At 42.4% G+C, this 27,296-nt stretch overlaps 1 protein-coding gene and 1 pseudogene across 18 annotated transcripts in view; one reads left to right on the plus strand and one right to left on the minus strand.

The window, feature by feature from the left end:
- TCF4 (transcription factor 4) overlaps positions 1-27,296 on the minus strand; it is a 595,219-nt gene that overhangs the window by 407,550 nt on the left and 160,373 nt on the right. For 13 of the 18 annotated variants that reach the window (XM_073620084.1, XM_073620022.1, XM_073620104.1 and 10 more), the window contains exons 4-5: positions 20,204-20,263; positions 1,783-1,882 (exon numbers count right to left, since the gene is read on the minus strand). In XM_073620084.1, coding sequence (XP_073476185.1) covers positions 1,783-1,882; positions 20,204-20,263 — 160 coding nt within the window. The remainder of the gene's footprint in view (positions 1-1,782; positions 1,883-20,203; positions 20,264-27,296) is intronic. The other 5 variants (XM_073620138.1, XM_073620047.1, XM_073620156.1 and 2 more) reach the window with 1 other exon arrangement.
- On the plus strand, positions 12,528-12,640 carry LOC141125050 (small nucleolar RNA SNORA35; annotated as a pseudogene).

A 27,296-nucleotide genomic window follows, 5' to 3' on the forward strand; every position in this document is an offset into this window, starting at 1 on the left:
ATATAAGCACAGGGAGTACACCATCCAGTTAACCCCTCGATGAAGCAGATTTACATATGAAAGATTATGGACTTGGGAGCCCAGCATTGCTATAACTTAATCCTGATGAAATAGTATTAGTGGCAATAATGCTCCTTATTTAAATTGTGCGATACTTAAGGCACTTGCAACTATCACCATTGTAACTATCCCATAGGAGGGATAAAATTCCCCAAAATATGCCCAGAATAGACTGGGTTACAAAAAAAGGGGATACATACCCGCTATGCCACGTTTGGCTAAGAACAGGGAAGGGAAAAGAAAAGAAGTAAACGGGATAGAAAGAAGGAAAGAGGAAAATCCAGCCGGGAGCCTCCTGCCAGTCGACTTAAGAAATATCTCTATGCATTTGGGACCTGCAAGTAGGTAAGCTAAGGGCACCATGTTTTATCGAATAGGGATTGTTTATCGTGTAGAACTTACCGGTAATTTCCTTTTTTATAAATATTTCAATCTTGCGTTTATGAGCATTCCGGCGTTTTTTTGAGCTCAAAAAATACTCTTCAGAACTCGACTTTGGAGGGTTTTTTTTTCTGCCTCTACTTCCTAAAAACACAGGCAGAGAAAAATAGCTCAATTGCCTGTAGAAGCAGTTTTTCTGAGCTGCACTGTGCATGAGCCTTAAGTAGTGCGCAGGGCTGGCATTTAAATGATCCTGTTGCTTTGCCCTGTTTCTATGGAAAATCAACTAGAGGGCATAGGAATCATGCACTCTCTAGAGTCTAGTGCATTTGTCATTGTAACATATGGAGAATTCACAGCTGGTGACCCAAGAAGCTCTGATGAAAAGCTAGGATCACTTAAGATGGAGCACACATCCTGAAAGTAATCTGAAGAGTACCAAACATAAATAACATGGCACAATAACCTATAACATGCTTTCTTTCCATTTTACCCCAGAGGCAATCTTGAAACCATGTTCAGGTCTCAGGGGGAACCCCTGGTGAAATTAGTCTTTTAAAGGGTCATTGGGAAAAACGCCACCCTTACAGTGAGCTAAAAAGATCATTAGTGTCATTCTGCTGGCTCTGCCAAGTGGCATTGGCACTGGAAATATGCAGGCATTATCAGTTAAGAGGCCAGTTAGCCACAGCTCAATGGACCCCAGACAACATCTGGAGGAACCATAGGGTTCCATGGTACCTTGGTTGAGAATGGCTGAGCTAGAACATTACATGGTAACATTTAATACAATATAGCAGATCACAAAATCGACTCAATTAAATAAGCAAATAGTGGCATATATACAATAGTATTTGCTAAATGTGACCCCTGTAAATGTCCCTCTAGCCCTTACTCAGCTACTGGCCCATGCCCTGCACCAATTTTATTCACTGACCATCTCTATCTTATAATCTGGGTTCAATTATTTCTGAAATTAAAAGTCACTGGAGCATGTATCAAAGTGACTGTGTTGGGGCTGATATACTACAAAAAAGCTCTGCAAGACATTGCCTGCAGGATCATAAAGTAGTAGCACTGACCTAGTGCCTCCTTCAGGCCTGGCCAAGATGCAAGTGTTTCAACATGACCCATTATCAAGGAATCAATGATTACATTCATACTAATTACAATAATAAGTCGATGCCTGATTTGACTGTCTTGGTACAGTATAAACCCCAATATCAGATTGGTTATTTAGCATTATATCATGGCTTGGCCTCCAACATTCTGAGTTAGAACCACAAAAATTTACGAGGTTACTCAGTAATAGCAGAACAACCAACAATCGCTGGAACTTACTCTGTAATCTTGAATTTACAAACGGTGGTGAGAGATTGTCGTGTGAAGTCAGGTCCCTGCTTGCCATGTGTTCGTAATGAGATCCTTCCCCGTAGTTATGCTGATAAAAATAAAAAGATGGAGAGATCAGCATTGGTTCCGTTTTCAGTGAAATGTATCATGCACAAGATCAAACACATTATGGGAGACACATGGAAGGCTGGACAAACCCCAGGAATCAGGAAAGCCAATAACCTCAAAAATATATAGCAACCACTTAAATTTTGAAGACCAGCCTCTTAAAATGATTGGCTAGTAACAAGATTAGACTGAATAGCTCCTAAATGAAGTACGGATTTGTCCATGTTTTACTCAAATTATAATGGAAGCATGCAGGTAAAGGTTCCTATATAAAAAATAAAGGCATGCACACAAATACACCTATAAACATACAAACATGCCATATACTGAATACATTTTAAAACAAAACTTTGCATCATCTCAACGAATGCAAAGCATTTACTGATTAGACGAGGTGGAAAGTTGGAGAGGTGGGGCGGTGATGTCATGCTCTCCGCCTCATTCAATCAGAGATCACTCTAGATTCATTCAGAAAATGCAAAGTATTCTGTATTTGCAAGGCATCAGAAAGTCCGGTCAGCGTGGAACCCATAAGCAAGTAGAGATGCCTGGAGTAGTGGTGTCTGCTTCAGTGATTGGAACTAAACTCTCCCAATCAACATTAACTATTTTTAATCCTTCTGCTGCTAGCCTTTGTAAATAGATAGGAAGTTTTAGCATATTTACTTGTTTTAAATGTTTTTTTCATATTTTTTTTGTTGCTTTTTATTTTCATCTGGAGGAAGAGATGAGGGGGTTTTTTTAAGCTAGGATCTGAGCAAATTAATGGGGTTCAATGTAGAAAAATGTAAAATAATGCATTTGTGTGGCAAAAATATGAATGCAATCTATACACTGGGGGGGGAGACCTCTGGGGGAATCTAGGATGGAAAAGGACCCGGGGGTCCTAGTAAATGATAGGCTCAGCAATGGCATGCAATGCCAAGCTGCTGCTAACAAAGCAAACAGAATTTTGGCATTAAAAAGGGGATTAATTCCAGAGATAAAACGATAATTCTCCCGCTCTACAAGACTCTGGTCCGGCCACACCTGGAGTATGCTGTCCAGTTCTGGGCACCAGTCCTCAGGAAGGATGTACTGGAAATGGAGCGAGTACAAAGAAGGGCAACTAAGCTAATAAAGGGTCTGGAGGATCTTAGTTATGAGGAAAGGTTGTGAGCACTGAACTTATTCTCTCTGGAGAAGAGACGCTTGAGAGGGGTATGATTTCAATATACAAATACCGTACTGGTGACCCCACAATAGGGATAACACTTTTTCGTGGAAGGGAGTTTAACAAGACACGTGGCCACTCATTAAAATTAGAAGAAAAGAGGTTTAACCTTAAACTACATAGAGGGTTCTTTACTGTAAGAGTGGCAAGGATGTGGAATTTCCTTCCACAGGCGATGGTCTCAGCGGGGGGCATCGAGAGTTTCAAGAAACTATTAGGTAAGCACCTGAACGACCGCAACATACAGGGATATACAATGTAATACTGACATATAATCACACATAGGTTGGACTTGATGGACTTGTGTCTTTTTTTGACCTCGCCTACTATGTAACTATGTAAGATAGCAAATCTTCACCTTCAGATCGATTTCAAATGAGAGAGGGGAGAGAGTAGCGCTTTAAGATTACAAAGGGTTTTCTTTGCTCGCTTCCAGCAGCTAAACAAAGTGGTGGAGAAACTGGTGTGACCAGCATTAAGGCTTCCCCTGCATCCATTATGTATGACATGTGAGTGTGACCGGCTCTCAATGGAGCCCGTTCGCACATGTCCGTGGGGGGTGGCCTTGTGCGTGTTTGGGTCCAGTTCAGGTGCGAATTAGGCAAAAATGTGTACCCAAATCTCACCTGAACCGGTGAACATACATGCACAGGACGCCAGGCACAAACCCACGGCCGCAAATTGTTGGCTTGTTCTGCATGGGCAGAGCAAAGATTCACATTAAAGTTGCTTCCATTGTAAGCTCAAGCTTAAACCTTCCTGGATTATGATTAACGAGCGAACGTCAGCGATCTTGAATGATAAAATGCAGATGTTTGAGAAAGTGTGGGACCCATGGATCAAGTACCTGAATGGAGATCCAAGATCTCTACCCAATTAAGGTAGTTTAAGGACAGTGGGATTCGGAGTGTGAGGTCTTAACCTACTTTCCCTCTTAACATACACCCTCTTTTCCTGTTCTCTTCTCAGTCTTTGCTATTATATCTCTTAGGTCTTCTCGCCTATTTCTTCTAAATTTAGAGAAGCTACTGCTAACTCAGGGTGAAGGCCTGTTTCTGTGTGACGAGAGGTGCGGCTTCCCTTCCCTGGAGGTATAGGTCCCCTTCTACGAATGTATACAGTTTATACCAGGCGTATTTTCAAGCCATTGTGGTCTACGGGCTGACCTTAAGTTTGGAAGAGCAATATGTAGTTGCTCTGTCCTCTAGTGTACAGTACAGTAGGCCTGAGATGTGCCGTTTTAATGCATCACTTAGTATCTTGAACAAGACTTGTTACCCCACACGGACAGTGCATTCTATACTGACTGTGAAGCTTCTTCTTTTGGAAGAACGCCTTTTCTATGCTCTTTTGTGTTAAAATTTTTGGACTATTTCCCATTCTGTATGTATTTCACATTTGTGAAAATACTTCAATAAAAACTATTGAAACAGAAAGCTGCTTCCAGAGTGTTTCCAACAGGTGAAAAAAAAACCTCAGAGTGTGATAAAAGTCACTTCTCATGTCATAGGCACACATTATTTTTCCCTAGGGTCACCCTAAACTGCCCAGACCTTGACAAAAACTGTTGGAGCAAACTGCCAAAAAAGTTTTCGGCCTGCCATAGTGTGTGATTTGCGGCCAGACTTCAAGGAAAGAGGACAAAGTTATGGAAGGTGTCATAGTCTGATGTGACTACGTGCAACATTCCTGTACTTAGTATGGTGTGACAGTTTTTATATTTTTTCAGGGTGTTGCTTGGTGTCAGGGCTGGGATTTCACTAGACAGAAGTTTTCAGTCTAATTGGGAGGTAGCCAGCCATCTTTCTCAAGTGTTGCCACCTTCCTATTCCTGTGGAGCATAAGGATGAGTCAACATTCCTGTGGAGCATGGGGATAAGTCAGTATTCCTGGGAAGCATGGGGATAAGTCAGTATTCCTGTGGAGCATGGGGATAAGTCAGTATTCCTGGGAAGCATGGGGATAAGTCAGTATTCCTGTGAAGCGTGGGGATAAGTCAGTATTCCTGGGAAGCATGGGGATAAGTCAGTATTCCTGTGAAGCGTGGGGATGAGTCAGTATTCCTGTGGAGCATGGGGATAAGTCAGTATTCCTGTGGAGCATGGGGGTGAGCCAGTATTCCTGTGGAGCATGGGGATAAGTCAGTATTCCTGTGGAGCATGGGGATAAGTCAGTATTCCTGTGGAGCATGGGGATAAGTCAGTATTCCTGTGGAGCATGGGGATAAGTCAGTATTCCTGTGGAGCATGGGGATGAGTCAGCCAGTGCTGTTACACAATTGGATTGCATAGAATATATTTTAAAGGTCAGGGAGCACCAATAACATCATCGCATCTCTTACAAACATTTATGGTTTGTGTTGTCCTTATTATTGTGTTAGGCATGAAATAGGGGACTTTTAACCACATTTGAGTATGTGGCTAATTTTGTATTACTTGTATTTGTGTTGATGTTTGGGCTGCTATTGGAGAGGAACTATTATCAAGCCTACATTCAAACTTCTATGTGTGATGCATTTGTGTTTGTAGTACCATTTATCCCTTTAAAAGGTGCATTTTGATAGAAACAAAACCAAAACAAGTATTTATTTTATGCACCACACCAAAATGCAACCTAATTGTTGTGTCACTTTGTTCTTTTTTTGTTTTGTTTTTTTTGTAAATTTAGCAAGTTAGGGATTTAATAGAAAAAAATTCTGATTACTTAATTATTCATCAACGGGGCTGATGTAACTCGTATGTATACAGCCGTTTATGCTGCTGCTTACAAGGGATTGGACACTGGCAAACAAAGCTGTTAGCCAAAAAAAAACTCCCCCCACTTTCATCATACTCCAGTTTTGTGGAAAAGTAATAGTAGCAGTGGATCATATAGGCATAGGGGTGGCACCTGTGTCTTTAGATGAACTCCAAGAAATTTAATTTATGGTAAAAAATCCTATTTTATTAATCATTCATTAAGGTACACAGGATTTATAGTAATCATACACAACTGGGCTGTCCAAAAGCAATCCAACTGAAGGGTAGGCAACCTAGAAATGATGGGGCTAGAAGAAGCTTACAGAGATTTATATATGAACCTTTTGTTCATAATTTGGATTAGATGAGGCTTGTACATGAACCTGGTAAAACCTAATGAACATGTGAGCAGAACCTGGCAAATCTGAGAAAGAGATGAAAGCCTAAAGATGAAAAGTCCATGAACCACTAAGGCTTCATGTACATGGGACATCTTTACAACCTCTCCTGAACGATTTAACTTGACAGATAGTAACCCACGTTTAAAACCCCCGTTTTGTTGTGTTTACATTGCGCAGATACCGGTGTTTCGCCGTGTTTTGGCACATTTGCATTTAGAAGCGTTTAAAAAAAACACTTTTGTAAAAAAATAGGCAAAAATGAAAAACGACTGTAAACGAAATGCCGCTAAACGCAAGCTACCGCGTTTAGCGGCGTTTAGAAGCGTTTGACGCTCGAAATGCCTGTAAACTCAGCGTCTGAACGCATTTTTTTGCTTTCCAAAAAATGCCTCTAAACTCAACTGCCTAGAAACGGCTATAAACGACCCTGTGTACATGTACTGATAAGATAACATAGAGGAGAGTTCAGGGGCAGTTGAAAAAAACTCCCAACTGCTCCTAAACGTCCGTTTACCAGCAGCAGTGTACATGAGGCCTAACTCATCTAGTGGAGTGAACTTTGACAATCCTGTCCTTAAGCCTATGGGCTTGGATGGTGAGCTGACTAATTCACCTGAACATAGTGGAAGGAGAAGCTGGCCACCCTTAGGAATGATAAAGAAAGAATCAGTTAGTCTGAATGGAGCAGCAGTCGAGAGCAAAATGCGATCAACGTGTACCCTATTCAATCAATAGAGGGAAATTTGCCATGGATGAACTGGGACAGAACAGATGGATGGGTAAGCAATGTCCTGGTTAAGGTGAAAGGGCTTTTCAGAGAAAAGTGGTCTTAGGCCTCAAGATAATCTTGTCTTTGTGTCGCACAAGAAAAGGTTCTTTGAGAGAAAAAGGACCCTGATTCAGAAACTCGCCTCGCAAAGGTAATACAATGCATCCGGAAAGTATTCACAGTGCTTCGCTTTTTCCACATTTTGTTATATTACAGCCTTATTCCAAAATGGATTAAATTCATTATTTTCCTCCAAATTCTACAAACCATACCCTATAATGACAACGTGAAAGAAGATGGTTTGAAATCTTTGCAAATTTATTAACAATAAAAAAAAAACAAAAAAATGAGAGTAAGCAGAGGAACATCTCTGATAGGTGTAAAGGGCAATTTATTAAGAATTGTCAGAAAGAGGTTGAGAACCCCTCAGGTCATAGGCGGATGTGCAGGAGGAAGCTTTAAAGAGATATTCAAGTGGTCTTTGAAAGATTAGGTACACTTGGACCTACATGTGACCATTGATGGCACCTTAGACCAGATGTTGATCTAGGCTAGACTACAGAAAGCTATTTCCTGGGATGGAATATCCTTGCATCATGAGAAATACGCTTTCCAAATGCAATGGTACACTTTGCCAATAGTGGATTTCTTAGCTTTTAAATGGTAGGGAAATGGAATTGGGCAAGCCTCTATTCTCTAAAGTGGGACTACAGGTATTAATAGTCACCTGCATAACAGTTCCTTACTGGCACCAACATCTACTCCTGAGTGTTGGTCTTTAGGCCTTTTCATTAGCCAGCGCAGGATGAGGTCACAAGAGTCAGCCACCCTGGCACTCAGAGATTAGTACAGAGCTGTAAGCTGAGCCACGCATGTTCAGCTCAGTTTACAGCACCAGGAAAGACAGCAAGCAAGCAGGTGGGAGCATTTTGAAATAAAAGCCTGCCTGCTTGCTGTTCTTTACAGCAGACCTTTACTTCCGTTTCAAGACCACAGCCTGGCCGTTAAAGCCAGCAACTGTGAAGCACGGTGGTAAACTGGTCCCTGCAACAGTAGATCAGATCATCTGGGACAGCACACAGAGAGTCTGGGTGCAATGAGGGTCACCTGAATTTCCTTTGTCTTAAGTCTGGTGACTAACAGCTTTGTTTGCAAGTGTCCAATCTCCTTTAAGCCGCATTCCCTTAATGAATGATTAAGAAATCAAAATAATTTTCTATGGAATTCCTACCAGGCTAATTTTACATGAATTTGTAGCTCTGTACCTCAGCTGAGTTGTTTATTGCTCTCAGTGTTCCTGCTTGTGAGATTCACTCTCACTATTGGTCATGTTGACAATTGTCTCTAGTACAGTAAGAGGTTTGTGAAGCATTTCATGTCAGCGACAAAATCGCCAGTGACAATCAGTTTGCATTCACATCTACAGCTTAACTAGAAATTGCAACAGGAGAGTGATTTGTTGAAGCAATAACTAAGGTTATTATGTAGAAGGAGTGTGACCAGTAAGGATGAGCTCAGGCGTGTTCGCACACTCCACATGCAGATCCCGCCAGGAAGTCGGCACTGCACAGCGCTAATCACAGGCAGTGAGACATTGTCCCGATGCGCGACTGCAGAGATCGGGAAATGTCTCATTACCTGTGATTAGCGCAGCGCAGTGCCGACTTCCTGGCGGGATCTGCACGTGGAGTGTGCAAACATGCCTGAGCTCATCCTTAATGACCAGTAGCTGAAAAAAATGCTTCTTAATAAAAAAAAATGAAAAAAATCGCCAACAACTCTAGTGGTTATATTTCTAGCTACAAATTGCAGTTAATTGCTGGCATTGGTGATTTGTAGCAACACTTAATCCTGAGTGTGATATAGAAACTTCTATTCCTCCAAAGCAGCTTGAACAATATGTTGCATTTCACTTCAAGTTGCCATTGTTTGCATACTGTAGGCTAGGTTGTGAATCCCTCCTCCAACGGAGTATACAGGAGTCCAGTAGCATCCACTCCATGAGGGGCGCCGCCCCCCCCATCCATGTGTCTGGCTTTTTTTTATGAAGCACGTGATTAGAGCCAGAAGCTCTAATAGGCTTCAAAAAAGGTGGGCTCAGGGCGCAACACACCCACTTCTGTGACAATAGCGAATTGATATTCACTATTGTCTTTCACATTCTCCACCCAGCCAATCAGGAAGCCCCTATTGGCAAGGGAGTCTTAGGACTCCCTGCCCAATCGTCTCTCAGGACACACTTCCTGTTTCTGTTCTGCTGGGAGAAGAATGTCTCCCTGTGTGCTCACCGGAGCGGCCCTGGCTCTTCCTTCTCCCTGCCTCCATAAGGTAAGACAGCTTTCTCAAATGACACATTATCAGTAAATCGACAGTCTCCTGTGTGTGCGGGGGGGGGTTGGTGGTGTTAGTTTGTGCCGCCCCCTCCCCCAAAATAGTGAGCTCACACCAGCTCACTGTAGGAGACCTCTGCTCATTAAAGGAGAAGTACATCCAAAGCTCATGTGGCTGTACTTCTCCTGTGGATCACAGGAGTGCAGTTCGTTCTGCACTCTGTGAACCGTTTTCAGCAGACAGCGGGCTGAAGTCCACTGTCTGCTGACGTCACATAAAAATGAAGGAACTGCTTTATAAAGCCATAGGTCATTTTTTTTTCGTTTAGTCAGCAACTTGGATCAAAAAAACTGACCCGATTCCCCCATCCACACATTTAAGGTAGATTGGAGAAACCTCCCCACTATGCTATTGCAGTCTGACAACAGGAAGTCTTCCTCACTGTCAGATTACACAGATCAGCACTGCAGCCTTTTGCCTGCGGCGCTGATTGAGTGGCGTTTATCCGACAGGGCAGTTGAACAGAAGTCGATTGGTAGATCAACTCTGTTTAACCACAGTGGCCACACATGAGTCGACATTCGGCCGGCCCCAACTGAATCCATGTATGGCCAACTTTAGATGATTGACCCCAGAACAGGCTTACACATTGGGAAATTTCTCATCAACTTTTGTTCCGGTGACAACTAAGAAAATATTGGGCTTCCTGCCACTTACCCTAACAGACACAATTGTCAACAAGAACAACAGAGAGAGTTATGCGTACACACGTGCGGAATTTCCGACAGAGTCTTTTTCCGTCGAAAATTCAGATGGACTTAGATAGAGAACATATTCTATATTTTTCCGATGGAACAAATTACTATCGGAAAAACTGCTCATCTGTATGCTGTTCCGACGCACCAAAAACGACGCATAATCTGAAGCAAGTACGAGACGGAAGCTATTGGCTACTGAACTTCCGTTTTATAGTCCCATCGTACGTGTTGTACGTCACCTCGTCCTGGACGGTCGGAATTTGGTGTGACTGTGTGTATGCTTGAGCGGAATTCCGTCGGAACTCCGTCGGAAAAACCTTCAGAGTTTATTCCGACGGCAAAACCGGTCGTGTGTACAGGGCACTAATCTCCCCATCAGAGACACTGACAGCAATAAAAAACAGACATGGATTAAGCTCTTACATACCCGATCCAAAAGTAAAGAAAAAAGTTTTGACTTTACATGCACTTTAGGGAACCCGACCAATATTTAGGCAGCCCAGGACCAAAAACACCAAAGTTTGAATTAACTACAATTTGAACCAACCCAACTACAAGTTTAAAGGACATCCCACAATATCAGCAATCTCTAGCTGCACATTCTAACTGAAATTTCAGATCTATATTGATAAACATAATATCAATAAAATATCATGGGAATGATGGAAACAGATACTGACTATAAAAATGGTCAAATGAGGTAAAAAAATATCAGAGAATCAGGTCTTGGAGTAAAGAAGGAAAGTAAAGTAAAGCAAAGAATGAAGCCATTCTGTGCATTATACAGAACACCCAAAACATGGCCCAGTGGAAAGGCAGAGCTCTGGTATAGCAAAGCATGAGACTAAATAGATGGCATAAACCACCACAACAATATCAGTTAAGTGATAAAACAATTGCCAACAAACTATAGAGCAAACAACTCCCTCATTATCTGCCATAACTGTTTACTAGTTCTAGTAGTAGACAGTTATGGCAGGTAATGAGGGAGTATATATATGCCACCAGATTGCAAACCATTAATTCAAGTAAAAAGTTTGGACCTTGTACACACGAGGAGAATATCGGATAAATGATCGCCTGTTTTTTTGGGGTTTTTTTGTACGCTAGTCTTATATCGAAAATAAAAAGGTTACTCGACACAAAAATTCTCATACAATAGAATGTATTGTAATCTATCATTTCTGAGCATGAGTAGTCTTGCTCTTCTGATTTTTTTTGGATTAAAAATTGTACTTGTTAAACAAAAAATCGGACTTTGTGCTCATGTACAATGAAAAAAATTCTAGCTTGCACCTACGGTTTCTGTTGTCCGAACAGTCAGAATGGACTGTCAAAAGCACCATACTAATGATCAGAAAATCGACCAATTGTGCCCATACAGAAATTTTCAGACTACTTTCTTATCGCGTGTGCGGGCCGTTAGGGTGATCCTATTTATTTGCTAACTAAAAAGATTGCAGTGCAAGTTTTGAAAGCACAATGATATCTTGTTTATTGCTTGAAGAAGAGGCCGGAAATGCTTTGAAAGCTTGCACAACCATCCCTATAGTTAGCCAAGAAACTGTATCACCCCAAATCCAAACTTTTACTTTTGTTGATGGATGATATGGTCCAACACTCTGCACCTGAGGCCATCAACATTGAACTCCTCAGACTTGTTGCATGCATAGGGTAAGGATCAATTAATATAAACATCTTTTCCCTTGATGAACACTAGTAAGCAGTGTGCTCAACCATGAATAAAACCCTTAAAATAAACTCATGCAGGAAAAGGAAGAGTTTTACGTTAATGTTGTCCCCTGCGACTGATTTTACATACCTTCCCTTTGCTGCCTGCCAATTTACCTCCAAGTTGGAGCTTAGTCTAGAAGGGTCCCTAACCTCCCTGACAGGGACATCCTTTCACTGGAATTAAACTGAACCTGTTGCTTTGCCTTGCATTGCCAAAGCACAGGTTCATCTCAAAGCACAGCTAAATTACTATGAATAGCTTGCACTTCAAGCAGCCAGAAACCTGCAACCCAACCCCATACTGTAAATTGAATAAAAATGTAATAAAAGTACCAGCCAGCTTCCTGGTTGCCTAGCTCCCAAGTTTCCCCATAAGGAAGAATGATCCCTGGATCAAAACCAAATAACTCTTGTCCCTCTTTCCTCGTCATTTATCCCACTTTTTGATCTGATATATAGACCTCTAAAATGTACTATTTAACCACTTGAGTACCGTAAGATTTGCCCCCTTCATGACCAGGCGATACGGCACTGCGTTGCTTTAACTGACAATTGCGCGGTCGTGCGACGTTGTACCCAAACAAAATTGACGTCCTTTTTTTCCCACAAATAGAGCTTTCTTTTGGTGGTATTTGATCACCTCTGCGGTTTTTATTTTTTGCACTAAGAACAAAAAAAGATCCGCTCTGTCGAGTGTCTCCTTAGTCTTTCTCTGACTCTGGGGTCTCATTCCGGTGCCAGAAAAATCCCCTTCTTGCAAAAAGGCCGGACCCTTCCGATAGCTGGGAACACCTACTAATGGCTAAATGTCTCGACTTCCATTTTCTACACCCCAGTTTTGCCCCTAGAAGGAGGAAGTAAACCCTGATTGGTTCATGCTGTAGAGACGTTGGCGCCCATGTGACTGGAGCCTGACATGCTGCACCCATCCATTGTGTCTCTCTAAACGTCACACACCTATTGGGGGGGGGGGGGGTTTCATTGTTGCACTTGGCTCCATTGTGGTCAGCTAATGAAGTGATGTCTCAGACGATCTCTGATAGTGGTGTGTGTGCCTATGTTTTCAATTCTATTTTTTTTTTTGTCCTTAATGACATTTCTGTAATATTTTACAAGTATTCTCAAATAAAAGAAAAAAAAATGAAAAAAAAAACAAAAAAAACAAACAAAAAACAAAAAAGAGCGACAATTTTGAAAAAAAAAACAATATTTTTTACTTTTTAATATAACAAATATCCATAACAATATCCAATCCCCTACAAAATAGGGGATACATTTATGGCATTTTTATTATTTTATTTTTTTGCTAGTAGCGGTGATCTGCGATTTTTAGCGGGACTGCGACATTGCAGCGGACAGATTGGACAGTTTTGACCCTATTTGACGCCGATTCGCGCAGGGGAGCCAACTTGACGCAGTACAGTGCAACTAGTTAAGCAACAAAAATGCAACACTAAACTTTTCATCCTACCTCTAAATGATTGCATTTGTTATTTGTGGAATGAATCCCTTCCTGCCGCCGCCTCTCGGCCCTTCTAGATGCCGGGAGGCAGAGGCAGGCATTCAGGTCATGTGACCACTGTGATTGGCTCTCACAGCGGTCCCATGATTGGAAAACTCCTAAACCCAAGAATGAATCGGGAGCTTTCTGGTCCCCGCTGGTAACTGTGCTGGGAGAGCGAAGGGTGTATGCTCTCAGTACAGTTTTGTGTTTACATAGGGCCACATATATCCGGCCTCTCAGTGTTAAAGCATATATGCGTGTGGCCAGTGGGAAGAGGTTAACCAATCATTTTTTTGTGCCTTAAGTGAAATTCCAGCCTAACACTAACATTGCTTAGAAATGTTCCCTCCCCACTCCTGCTACCTATCCTGCCTAACCTGTGTAGAAAAGATATACTTACCTATTTTAGGTCTACTCCAGTCTGGGCACCGCAGCTCCAACTTCCCTGTGTCAGGGCCAGTTCACACTAGGAATTGCACAGGAACACACTAATGCCCCATACACACGATCAGACTTCCCTCCAACAAAACCGTGGATTTTTGTTCAAAGGTTGTTGGCTCCAACTTGTCTTGCATACACACGGTCACCCAAATGTTGGCCAACAATTACGAATGTGGGAACGTGGTGACGTACAAGACGTACGACGAGCCGCTAAAAAGGAAGTTCAATAGTCATGTGATATCTCCATTACGAATGCTAGTTTTACAAGACCGAGTGCTTCCGGCTCGTACTTGATTCCGAGCATGCGTCAACTTTTGTGCGACGGACTGATCACATGTACACACGATCGGAAAGTCCAACAAAGTTTTGTTCGTGGAAAATTTGAGAACCTGCTAGCCAACATTCGTTGGCGGAAAGTCCGACAACAAATGTTCGATGGAGCATACACACGGTTGGACTTTCAGCCAACAAGCTCACATCCAACATTTCCTGTCGAAAAGTCTGATCGTGTGTACGCGGCGTAAGAGTTCCGGTGCAATTCACATGCTGTTCAGTGCAGTGCAATTTCAGTCCATTCATTTTGAATTGGCTCAAATCACACTACCCTGCACCAAAAGTAGTGCATGTACTACTTTTGGAAACTCTCTGCAACATGATCGCATGGTACTTCTGTACAATCCAGTTGCAGGCAAATGCACCCTGTGTGCGACCTTCATTTCGTGTGTCGTTACCTCAACACTGACACCCACTGCAGACTGCAGTTGCAGTGCGCTTTGAATGCGGTGTGATGAACGTGCATGGAACATGGGTTTCTCACACCGCGTTCTGGTGTGAACCATCCCTTAGGGAGCGATGACTGCAGGGGAGAAGAGGGAGCACCAACAACAGCTGGGACATGGGAGCCTATGATTGATGTCACTGCTCTTGGAACTCCTAGTCGTTGTCAGTGTTCCCTCCTCTCATTAATAACTGACTATGGATTTGTCTCAAGGCAAGTTTTCTTTAAAGTGTGTCACTTTAAGTTCTACACAGCAGAATTTTCCATTTTGTGCACTGAAGTATTGTTAATAGGATTGACACATTTCAATCAAGCAATTTTTACATTTATTTCTTTCAATTTTTAATTTCTTTTTAACTTAGTATTTGTTAATCTAGAGGCATGAGCTATATAGTAAGCAGACCTTGCATGTAGACCTTGCAGACCTTGCAGACCTTGCATGTAGTGATCCTTTAAAACAGTCATTCTCAACTAGGGCTCCATAGAATCCCAACGCTCCGTCAGGCAGGGGTTCTAGAAGAAGTGGCTGAATGACCTACCATCTGAACAGGCCAACGTAACTTGAAGTCTCATTGGCCTGGCACCAGAGATTTCTTTTTAGCTGGGTGGCAATCATTCCAGTGATCACCAATAAAATGGTCCATTCTTTCAATTGACCTCCAGTTTAAGGAACAGTCTTCTGCCCCGTACACACGATCGGACTTTCCAAGAACAAAACCGTATATTTTTGTTTGAAGGTTGTTGGCTCCAACTTGCCTAGCATACACACGGTCAAACAAATGTTGGCCAACAATTACGAATGTAGTGACGTACAAGACGTACGTGAGATTTGAATTGCGAACGCTAGTTTTACAAGACCGAACGCTTCCGGTTCGTACTTGATTCCGGTTCGTACAAGTACGCTTCCGGTTTGTACTTGATTTCGAGCATGCGTGGACTTTTGTGCGACGGAGCTGTGTACGCACAATCGGAAAGTCCAACAACAAAAATTTGTTGGCGGAAAATTTGAGAACCTGCTAGCCAACGTTTGTTGATGGAAAGTCCGACAACAAATGTTCGATGCAGCGTACACATGGTCGGACTTTCCGCCAACAAGCTCATATCCACCATTTGTCGGAAAATCCGGTTTGTACGGGGCATAACTCTCACAGACAGTAGATGCAAGGGGGCACCTCTCTCACTGACTTTAATTGTATGGAAGTACAATGTAATTGTAGAAAGTAATTTTTAATGACCAACCATGTAAGGGAACGCCTCTCCTGCTGACCACAACGTCAAGAGCCCCTTCGCTGACCACTAGTCGAAAGGGGGTTTTTCTCCACTTACTACCAATGTTTTTATTTTGAAAATTTCACTGCAGATCATCTGGGTGTCAAATCCTCTAGGTATTTCACATTATTTATTCTTTTTGATATATTTATCAATGTATTTTTTTTTTTTAACAGATATATTATTAGGGACTTTTAGCAGGGATTTCCAAGACCTGAAAACCTGAAAATAATTTTAAGGGTTTCTTTGGGGTAAAAAGGTTGAGAAAGGCGGTTTTAAAAAAAAGGACACTGTACAACTTGCTTCAGAATGAAACTCAAAGTTTCATCCAAAGGAAATCTAAGAACTTGGTAATGAACTTTTCTTAGTGTTCACTACAAGCCTATGCTATGTAAAAACAAAAAAAGACTGATATGACAGAAACATTGCAGGAGAATTTTCCCAGTCCCCTGGGTACTTATAGGAAACAGCAAAGTATAACAGACAAACTTTCAGTTCCTCATAGACAAAAATGACAGAATGACAATGTTTCATTATTGGAAATAAATAATAATGTATCTCTATTATTAGTATTTGCATTCTAAAATAAAAGATAACACATATACAAAAGCATGCACAGAAACATTTAAACATGAAGATTTAGTAGATCAATGTGGAGCTGTCACTTGCTGCAGATAAGGCAGGTAATGGAAGTCTGTTTTTGTTTTTTTTTTATCAGGGTGAAGGCTCATATACAGATGAAAGTGGAAGTGCCACAGTCCAGGCTACTTTTAGATGAAAATAGATAGAAATGTTGTCCACGTTACCACTCCTTGTCTCAAGGCCTAACACCCATCAAAGCACTCAATTGCAGATGACTGCCACCACTGGCTGGGTCCCAAGTGTCCAGAAAAGTTTATCCTCCTCATCCTCTTACTTCAATAATTTGAGTCCATAACCCAAAGCAAGTAAGAATTTCTCCTGATCTTCACTAGATGGCCAAAAGTTTGGTGGACAACTAACCATCAAACTTATATGAGCTTGTTGGACAACTGAAAACCATGGTGGGCATCGATATGGAAGGTTAAAGCTTAGGTGATCAAGTGGATCTCTAACAAAAAAAATGGCAAACAGGCACGTAAGGGCTTTTAATGCAGAAGAGACATACTATGGGGTTGATTTACTAAAACTGGGGTTCAAAATCTGGAGCAGCTCCACATAGAAACCAATCAGCTTCCAGGTTTACACAGGTAATTGTAGAGCGGAAATAGAAAATGTATGGTGTCACATCTGGCTATGCAGTGTGTGCATTGGAAGACTGGCTCAACAAAGTTAGAAATCCAGCTGAATATTAAAGTGGAATTCTGAGATAACTCTAACTACTCTTTAAACTGCCCCCTCCTCCCTCCTAATGTCTATGCTTACTAACCTGTGTAAGAAAGATCTGTAAACGTACCTATTTTCAGGCTGTTCCGGTCTGGTCATGTTATCCCCACCTTGTCAGCCAGTGACAGCTACAGAGAAGGTTAGAGAGCGGTCCAACAACAGCTGGTAAAGTCTGGACTGGTGACTTCACCTATAGGCTTCAAGGGCCCATCCTGTATCGGCGCTCCTTCCTCTCCACTGCAGCAGCACTGGATGACATGGGGGAGCAGGATCATGTTACCAGACCTGAGCGGCCTGAATATAGGTAAGTACAGTGCCTTGAAAAAGTATTCACACCCCTTGAAATTTTCCACATTTTGTCATGTTATAACCAAAAACATAAATGTATTTTATTGGGATTTTATGTGAAAGACCAACACAAAGTGGCACATAATTGTGAAGTGGAAGGAAAATGATAAATGGTTTTCAACATTTTTTACAAATAAATATGTGAAAAGTGTGGTGTACATTTGTATTCAGCCCCCCTGAGTCAATACTTTGTAGAACCAACTTTTGCTGCAATTACAGCTGCAAGTCTTTTTGGGGATGTCTCTACCAGAGAGTGACATTTTTGCCCATTCTTCTTTGCAAAATAGCTAAAGCTCTGTCAGATTGGATGGAGAGCGTCTGTGAAAAGCAATTTTTAAGTCTTGCCACAGATTGTCAATTGGATTTAGGTCTGGACTTTGACTGGGCCATTCTAACACATGAATATGCTTTGATCTAAACCATTCCATTGTAGCTCTGGCTGTATGTTTAGGGTCGTTGTCCTGTTGGAAGGTGAACCTCCGCCCCAGTCTCAAGTCTTTTGTAGACTCTAACAGGTTTTTTTCTAAGTATTTGGCTTCATCCATTATCCCATCAACTCAGACCATGTTTGCTGTGACCCCCTCATGGCTTCTAGCAAACTGCAAAACAGGACTTCTTATGGCTTTCTTTCAACAATGTTTTTTTTCTTGCCACTCTTCCATAAAGGCCAGATTTGTGGAGAGCACAACTAATAGTTGTCCTGTGGACAGATTCTCCCACCTGAGCTGTGGATCTCTGCAACTCCTCCAGAGTTACCATGGGCCTCTTGGCTGCTTCTCTGATGAATGCTCTCCTTGCCTGGCCTGTCAATTTAGGTGGATGGCCATGTCTTTATGGTAGGTTTGCAGTTGTGCCATACTCATTTTTGGATGATGGATTGAACAGTGCTCCGTGAGATGTTCAAAGCTTGGGATATTTTTTATAACCTAACCCTGCTTTAAACTTCTCCACAACTTTATCCCTGACTTGTCTGGTGTGTTCCTTGGCCTTCATGATGCTGTTTGTTCACTAAGGTTCTCTAACAAACCTCTGAGGGCTTCACAGAACAGCTGTATTTATACTGAGATTAAATTACACACAGGTGGACTCTATTTACTAATTAGGTGACTTCTGAAGGCAATTGGTTCCACTAGATTATCGTTAGGGGTATCAGAGTAAAGGTGCTGAATACAAATGGACGCCACACTTTTCACAGATTTATTTTTAAAAAATGTGGAAAACCAACTATCATTTTCCTTCCACTTCACAATTATGTGCCACTGTGTGTTGGTCTATCACAGAAAATCCCAATAAAATACATTTACGTTATTGGTTGTAACATGACAAAATGTGGAAAATTTCAAGGGGTATGAATACTTTTTCAAGGCACTGTATATAAATCTTTCTTACACAGGTTAGGCAATATAGGTGTTAGGAGGAGCGGGGGGACAGTTTTAAGAGTAGCCAGTGTTAGGCACCTTTCTCCATTGGCGGACAAATCGGGTTCGCCTGTCAGTTTTTGAGGCCATCCATTTCCCTCTATGAAGCAGTGGATGTACATGGACTATGTCCGCCGACATCCGATCCCGTCCGCTAAAAACAGACAGATGGGGAATCCGTTCCCTATACATCTGGCAGGCCAGAGGACAGTCGGATATAAACAGACAACCGGTCTATTTACATCCAAACTCCCATAGAGGAAAGCAGGCTGAGCAGGGTGGACATGGACCTGTCATCCTCCTGCTCAGCAGCGGATCAGCAGGCAGATCCCCCGGTGAGCAGGCGGATCCACTGCCAGTGTCCACCCTTGTAAAAGAACCCTTAAAGTGGTGGTAAACCACATTAGATTAAAAAAAAAATCCCCTGCAAGGCAATGTCATAATGTGCTAGTATGCATCGCATACTAGCACGTTATGAGAGACTTACCTTAGAACGAAGCCCTCCAGCGCCGCACTGTCACTGCTGAGAGGGCTTCCATCTTCACTCAGTCTTCTTTATGGGTTTGAGCCACCAATTACGGCACTGACCTGTATGCCAGGCCTTCAGAGCGCATGTGTCGGTAACGTCACCAGCTGCCTGCACTCCGACTATCTCTCAAACCAGGAGTAGGCAACCTCAGCCCTCCAGCTGTTTTGAAACTACAAGTCCCATGAGACATTGCAAGACCCTGACAATCACAGGCAGGACTCCTAGAGGCAGAGGCATGATGGGATTTGTAGTTTCACCACAGCTGGAGGGCCAAGGTTGCCTAGTCCGGTCCTAAACTGTGTAAACCTTACTATAGGCTTGCTTTTTAGGTAGAACAGAGATTATACTACCACTTTAAGTTGAAATTCCACTTTAACCACAACTGATTGGTTCCTCTTTGTATAGTATAGGGGACTGCAGATTCAGGTATTTAGACTGCCTGCATTTAATAAAAAACATATTAAATGATGTATTAATAAATATCTGCCTGGACGTTAGCTTTAACAGGTCAAATTGAGATTTGAAAATGTTGCTTTCAACTGATGAAAATGTGAATTGAATTACAGATGACTTCATTGGATATGCAGACTTTGCCTTTTCTTGCTCCTCTTCTTCTGCAGTATTTTTGTAAGTGACAGGTCCACATAAAATATGCAATAATCAGCAAATAAGACAAAGCAAAGATAAAGAAGCGGGATAACATACATGCAGCCACCTCCGGGGTGGATGGCTATGCACACTCGCCTGCACGCTGCATGACAGCTTCTGAAGGGCAGAAGGAAGAAGCAAGTGTCATTAGGTAGCACTGACAATACTTTTCTAATGCAATATTAAACAACAGCAATTCACCATCCAGCTGATCTACCGCTTGAGGAAGTGCACCGAGCCCCTGGTCACCATTCCCACCAACGGAAGTTGGAAGACAGCCACGCGTCTTTTATAACCATATTGTAATACGGCGGGGCAGCGGGGAGGACTGCATTATTTACACACAGAACCCTGCGGACCTCGCGAAATGTCAGCTTGTAAGATTTGCTGAAAGATGGTGTAAATAACGTGGCTTAGCTGCATCCCCTGTTGTGCCGTAATGTTTAACTGCCTAATTCTGCGAATTTCTCTTTTAAGAACATCCTTGGGATCAGACACATTTGTTCTTAGGAGTGTGGCGGAAAAGGAAGGTGGGGGGGACAAGATGGAACATTGAGCCGTGTTATAGTGAGACCGGGCAGAGGAGACGAGGGAAAGGTTATGGACAAGGACGCAGGCTCATCAGCTGATGACAAACGCTGGGACAGTCGCATGCAATACAAATATAGGCAAGACTACTCTACTGCTATACAATAGATTATTATATTATAAAACATTGTACTAAATCTAAAGGAGAGGTGCAAGTAGACCGTCAAAGCCCTGGAACAATCATGCAGCCAGGGAAGTCAGAACTCCTGACCTGCATACTTCTTCCAGCAAACTTTGACAAATAATTTGCAGAGCTTTCAGCAAGCTTTGTTAAAGTTCATAGGGCTCATTTACACTTGCTTCGGGTTCAACACACAAACGGCTAGTTCACACTTGCTTTAAAACAAGGCTTTGGACACACTTTGTTAAAGCTCTCTGAACGCCAGTCAAAGCTCCTGTCACTAAATAAAATGGTTAGCTTACAGTCCTGTTTACACCTTGCTTTTGCTTTGGATTTGCTTCAAAAATGATACTCCATGTAGCTTTAGTGGTGCTTCAAAGCATCTTCAAAGCCTCCATAGAAAGCTATGGCAAAGCTGCTTGAAGCCCCACTGAGGCCCCACTGAAGCCTCATCGAAGCCCCACTGAAGCCTCACCGAAGCCCCACCAAAGGCTCATTGAAGCCCCATTGAAGCTCCACCAAAGCCTCATTGAAGTCCCACCAAAGCCCCACCAAAGGCTCATCGAAGACCCATTGAAGCTCGACCGAAGCCTCTTCGAAGCCCCACGAGGCCTCACCAAAGCCCCACCAAAGTCTCATCGAAGCCCCACTGAAGCTCCACAGAAGTCTCTTCGAAGCCTCATCGAAGCCCCACCAAAGGCTCATCAAAGCCTCATCAAAGCACCAAGCAAAAGTAAGGTGTAAACAGGACTGTAAGCTGGCTAACCATTTTATTTAATGACATGAGCTTTGATGTTTTGAAACAAGTGTAAACTAGCCCTTAAAGTACCATTCAGCTCCTTTTTGTAAATGTTGAACACAGATCCTAATGGTAGTGCTGATTGCCACGTTAATCACTTACCGACCAGCGTCGTACTCATACATTGCTGGATTTCAAGTGGTTATACCAGGATGAGCAGGCATCATCCCGACACCATTTTTTAGTGTTGACGGTCGGCTCTCTTGTAAAAGCAATCCTAGCATCTAACTAGCTGCCCCCCCCCCCCCCCCCCCGCTGCCTTCCACAGCTTCATCAGGTTTTCCCATTCCACCGGGACACCCGATTAACCAGCACACTGATCATAGAACCAAACAAAGACGACTCGGTCGGCTTTGTTCAGCTCTATGATATAGTAGAGCTGCACAATTAATCGTTAAGAATCAAGATCACAATTCTTTCCCCCTCGCGATCTTAACAAAGCATTTTCCCGATTCTATGCAGAGCTCTCTGCTCAAGCCGACAGCTGTCAAAAAAAAAAAAATAGGCAGTCTGCCAAGTTTTACAACATTCCTCAGCCACTGAGCTAACTATCAACATTGTAACATTTTGTTCTTTAGATCAGAGGAATGAACTTTGGTCTGTAAATGAGAGAAGTTTAACCACTTAAAGACTAAACCTTTTTCTGAAACTTGTTGGTTTAAGTTAAAATCAGTATTTTTTGCTAGAAAATCTTAGAACCCCCAAACATTATATATATATATTTTAGCAGAGACCCTAAAGAATAAAATGGTGGTTGTTGCAATATTTTATGTCACACTGTATTTGTGCAACAGTCTTTCAAATGCAATTTTTTTTAGGAAAAAAATACACTGTAAAGTTAGCCAAATTTTTTGGAATAATGTGAAAGATGATGTTACGCCGCAAGAATCGTGACAGAATTGTGATCTTTATTCTAAGCAAAAAAATTGTGATTCTCATTTTTCCCAGAATCGTGCAGCTCTATGATATAGTAACCCAGAAGCAATGACCTGACATCACTTCCGGTTTACCTGGATGTAAATGGCGTAATTTTTAAAAATGAAAAGCATTTGATCACATTGATCTTGGTGTGATCAAATGTTTTTAAGGACAGAGGAGGGATAAGGGGTCTAATAGATCCCAGATCTCGCCATAAAGGGTACCTGTCACTGCCTTTTGCTGTGACAAGGGATGTTTACATTGAGTGATAGAAAAAAAAAAAAAAAAAAAGCAATTTAAAGCAACAGTGTACAAATAAAACAAGGTTTGCACTTTGGTCCCACACACACGCAAACAGTAATCGTCCCACACATGTGGGGTATCATCACGAATGTCAGATCATGGGCAGTATTTCTAGCACCAGACCTCCTCTGTAAATCTAAAGTGGTAACCAGTAAAGGCTTTTAAATCATCATGGATAGTAAAATTTACATTGTTCACCGCCTTTGCACGGGTGTGCGCAATTTTTAAGCCTGACATGTATGATATTTATTCACTTAGCGTAACATCATCTTTTATATTTTACAAAACAAATTGGGTTATGTATGGTGTTTTTTTGCATTCAGATTTAAAAAATTGCGTTTGAAAAAACGTTGTGCAAATGCCGTGTGACATAAAAAAAATTGTAACACCCACCAGCCTATAATCTAGGGCCTCTGCTTTAAAAATATATTTAAAGTTTGGGGGTTCTAAGAAATTTTCTAGCACAAAATACTGATCGTTACATGTAAACAAAATAATGACAGAAAAGGCCTGGGGGTCAAGCAAGCTGCTAGCAGGCTTCATCAGGCTTTCAACGAGCTTCAAGAAATTCTAAAGCCTGCTAGAAGCTTGTTTAAAGTGGCAATCAACACTCCCATTAGGATCTGTGTTCAACATATACAAACTGGAGCTGAATGGTACTTTAAAGGGATTGTAAAGTCTCATGGTTTTTCACTTTAATGCATTCTATGCATTAAAACGGATAAATAAAAGTCAGCAGCTACAAATACTGCAGCTGCTGACTTTTAATAATCGGACACTTACCTGTCCCGGGGTCCAGTGATGCGGGCGTACGGAGCCCTGCTCTTTTCCCCCTCCGCTCTGCGACGCCGGCATTGTCACTGTGAGCGTCCAGCTGTGGCTCTTACTGCGCATGCGCGAGCCATTCTGCGCTCTGTGACTGGCCGGGTAATCATCTGGGACCTGTGACGTGTCCCAGATGATTGCCGAGAGGGAGGGGGGAGAGGTGAGCTTCCTTCCGGCGCCTCAGTGCCCCGGGAGGAAGTGGGAGCTGGAATCCTCTAAAAAGAGGGTATCCGCTCCCCCCCCCAAAAAAAATGACATGCCAAATGTAGAATGTCAGGGGGTCACCTTCCCTTAAAGCGGAAGTTACATTTTTGGGTGGAACTTCGCTTTAAGGTGAAAAACCTTCTTTGCTGCAGCTGTCCCCAGAGCCCCCCCTTTTTCTTACCTGAGCCCATCTGTTCCAGCGATGAGCATGAGCCCAGTGGCTCCAGCTGCTGTCAATCAAATCCAGTAACACGGGAGCGGGGGGCGGGGCCTAGTCCCGCTGTCTGTGTCAATAGATGCAGTAGTAGTTGGGGGTGTGCTCACACAGGTGCCCCAATGAAAAACGGCTCTCCGTGTGGGTACCTGATGAAGGGGAGGAGCCAGGAGAGCCGGCAGGGCACCCCATGAGAGGAGGATCAGGGCTGCTCTGTGCAAAACGATTGCACAGAGCAGGTAAGTATAACATGTTTATTATTTTTATATAAATAAAAATTTTAACCTTTACAACGCCATTAAAAGCTTCAACAAAGCTTGCTGAAAGCTCTGCAAATATCTTTTTCGAAGCTTGCTGTTCACACTGCTCTTATACAAGCTGAAGTCCGAGTGAAACAGGCCTTGCTCACAAAGTAAACAAAGCCATGGAAACATCATGACAGCCAGGCACCCTGCATTTTGCACGGGAGGTCAGCTAGGGTATCCTATGCATCTCTCCCACATTTCCTTTCTTAGGAATCCTCCCAAACTTCCCTACACGCAGTGGAAAAAGCTGAATCCCACTTGGCTAACCTTAGACAGTCTGACATCATGAAATTCACAACACAGAAGAAGGTCAAAAATATACTGAGGACTTTTCTGTAACAGGATAACGTTCATTTTAGGTGGGACACCCTGTTCTTATCTGATGACCATTTTAAGCAACTGGAACCAATTAAAAGCGCATAAAATTACAATGTGTAATTAAAGAAAAAGCTCTGTGTGTAATTATGCAGGTTGTTTTTATACTATGGTTTAATCAGAACAAAGAGCCCAAGATCCTATTTTAAACTTCCGGGTGGGTTATTTACGAAAGGCAAATGCACTTTGCACTACAAGTGCAAAGTGCACTTGAAATTGCACTGAAAGTGCACTTGGAAGTGCAGTCGCTGTAAATCAGATGGGTAAATCTGAAATGAGGGGAAGCTCTGCTGATTTTATCATCCAATCATGTGCAAGCTAAAATGCTGTTTTTATCTTCCTTGCCTGTCCCCCTCAGATCCCCCTACAGCAACTTTACTTCCAAGTGCACTTCCAAGTGCAATTTCAAGTGCACTTTGCACTTGTAGTGCAAAGTGGATTTGCCTTTAGTAAATAACCCCAATACATCATTTGTTTTAGTTTAAATTCTTTTTTTATCACATATATTCAATTTTAATATTACACAAATAGATTACACTCATGACACTGGTTTTACTGAGCTTTCTAAGTTTGTTGAACAGAAAGAACAGCAAAAGCTTTTTCCATTTTTTGAGCTCCTCATTTGCCTAATTGTTTACCAGGCCAGAGACCCAAACAAATGACTGAACCCTATGGAGGGACATGCCAGCTGGGCAACCGGCATATTAGGAGAGGCCACCTATTACTCTCATCCTAAGTTACTTTAATGTCCCTTTCACACACTTGCATGAAAACATACCCCTGTAGCATTTGTTAAAGCAGTATATCATTGAGCACTGTGTGCGTTTACACCTTCTGTAGTTGTGCCCTGGGATGCTATTTTAAGACAGAAACAACGCACAGGCATAACCCACAAAGTAAAGAAAGGTTCTTTCCCACCTTTCTTTCCTTTGAGGGTTATCAGCAACCCAATATATATCTATTATATATATGCTCTACATTGATTTTAATATTTCCAATTTCCCTTGTTTACCCTCTTCTTTACCTTTTTGTACTAAAAAAGAAATTAAATTTCTACTCAACTTGCTATGAATCATTTGTTATTAGCACCGTTATAATCTCATTCCTCCACATTTATAACGTTAGCTATCTTGTTCCCTACCTCTGTGACTGTATGGATTTTATTGGACTTTAATAAAGGTGTTACATCAGAGTGCGGCCATCCAGCCTTCTCTTAATAAAGGTGTTGCAACAGAGTGCGGCCGTCCAGCCTTCTCTTAATAAAGGTGTTGCATCAGAGTGCTGCCGTCCAGCCTTCTCTTGTTCTTTGATGTTGCTTGCAGAGCCAGCACCTGTGCTTTCATTAGCAGGGGAGGTATAATCATGGGATGATTGCCTGGTGCGGTGTATACATCGAATGTAGTGATCTGAATTTTCATATAAATGTTTGTACAAACTTTCCTCTGGAAAACTACCACTGTATGACCAGCTTTAGTATACATCTGTGGAGGGGGACGGTGGGATCAGTTAGCTCAGGGCACTATTCATCCCACTAACACCAATGATGAGGTACCATTCTTTCCACTGACATAATAGTGGGGCATTATTCCTCCCACTGATGTCAACAATGTGGTATAATTCCTCTCATTGGTGCCAACAATGGGGCACTATTCCTCCCACCAGGGGTGGACTGACCATTTGGCCACTCGGGCACTGCCCGAGGGCCCCGGGCCACTAGGGGGCCCCATCAGGGTTGCCAGCCTCAGTAAAACCAGGGACAGGATGTAAAAAATCTGTGTTTTTTTTTACATCTGTCTCTGAAATGTCCCTTATCGACATCCTTTTGGTCTAAAAATCCAGAGATTATAGCTGCCCCACCTCTCCAGTACCTTCTCAGCCAATAGAAACATGTCTGTGTATACTGTGTGTACATGTATGTGTATACTGTGTGCACATGTATGTGTATACTGTGTGATTGTATACCATGTGGCCCCACAATCTCTGACTACCTGGGGGCCCCATAATCTCCTATTGCCCGGGGGCCCAATGAGTTGTCAGTCAGCCCCTGCCTCCCACTGACGTCAACAATGTGGTATAATTCCTCTCATTGGTACCAACGATGGGACACTATTCCTCCCACTGACACCAGCGATGAGGCATTATTCTTTTCACTGGCACCAACAATGGGGCACTATTCCTTCCACTGGTATAAATGATGGGGCACTATTCCTCCCACTGACAAACAATGATGGGGTACTATTCCTCCTCCCGCTGATGCTGGGGCATTTTCTACTCCCAATGTCCACAGTCTGGACCCCCCCAAAGTCTGAAAGACACCAAACTGGCCCTTTGTTTAGAAAGTTTGTAAGGTTGATGTCTTTACTATGCTTAATTACCTTATTGGAATGTTGTTGGTCCCCTTGATGGATATTTCTTGGAACACTGCCATATGATTTGTATTATGATAATGGTTCATGTATTACTTTACTCCTTTTTTGGATGATTCTTTCTACTATATT

Source organism: Aquarana catesbeiana, linkage group LG01 (genome assembly GCF_042186555.1).
Source record: "Aquarana catesbeiana isolate 2022-GZ linkage group LG01, ASM4218655v1, whole genome shotgun sequence".
Taxonomy (NCBI): domain Eukaryota; kingdom Metazoa; phylum Chordata; class Amphibia; order Anura; family Ranidae; genus Aquarana; species Aquarana catesbeiana.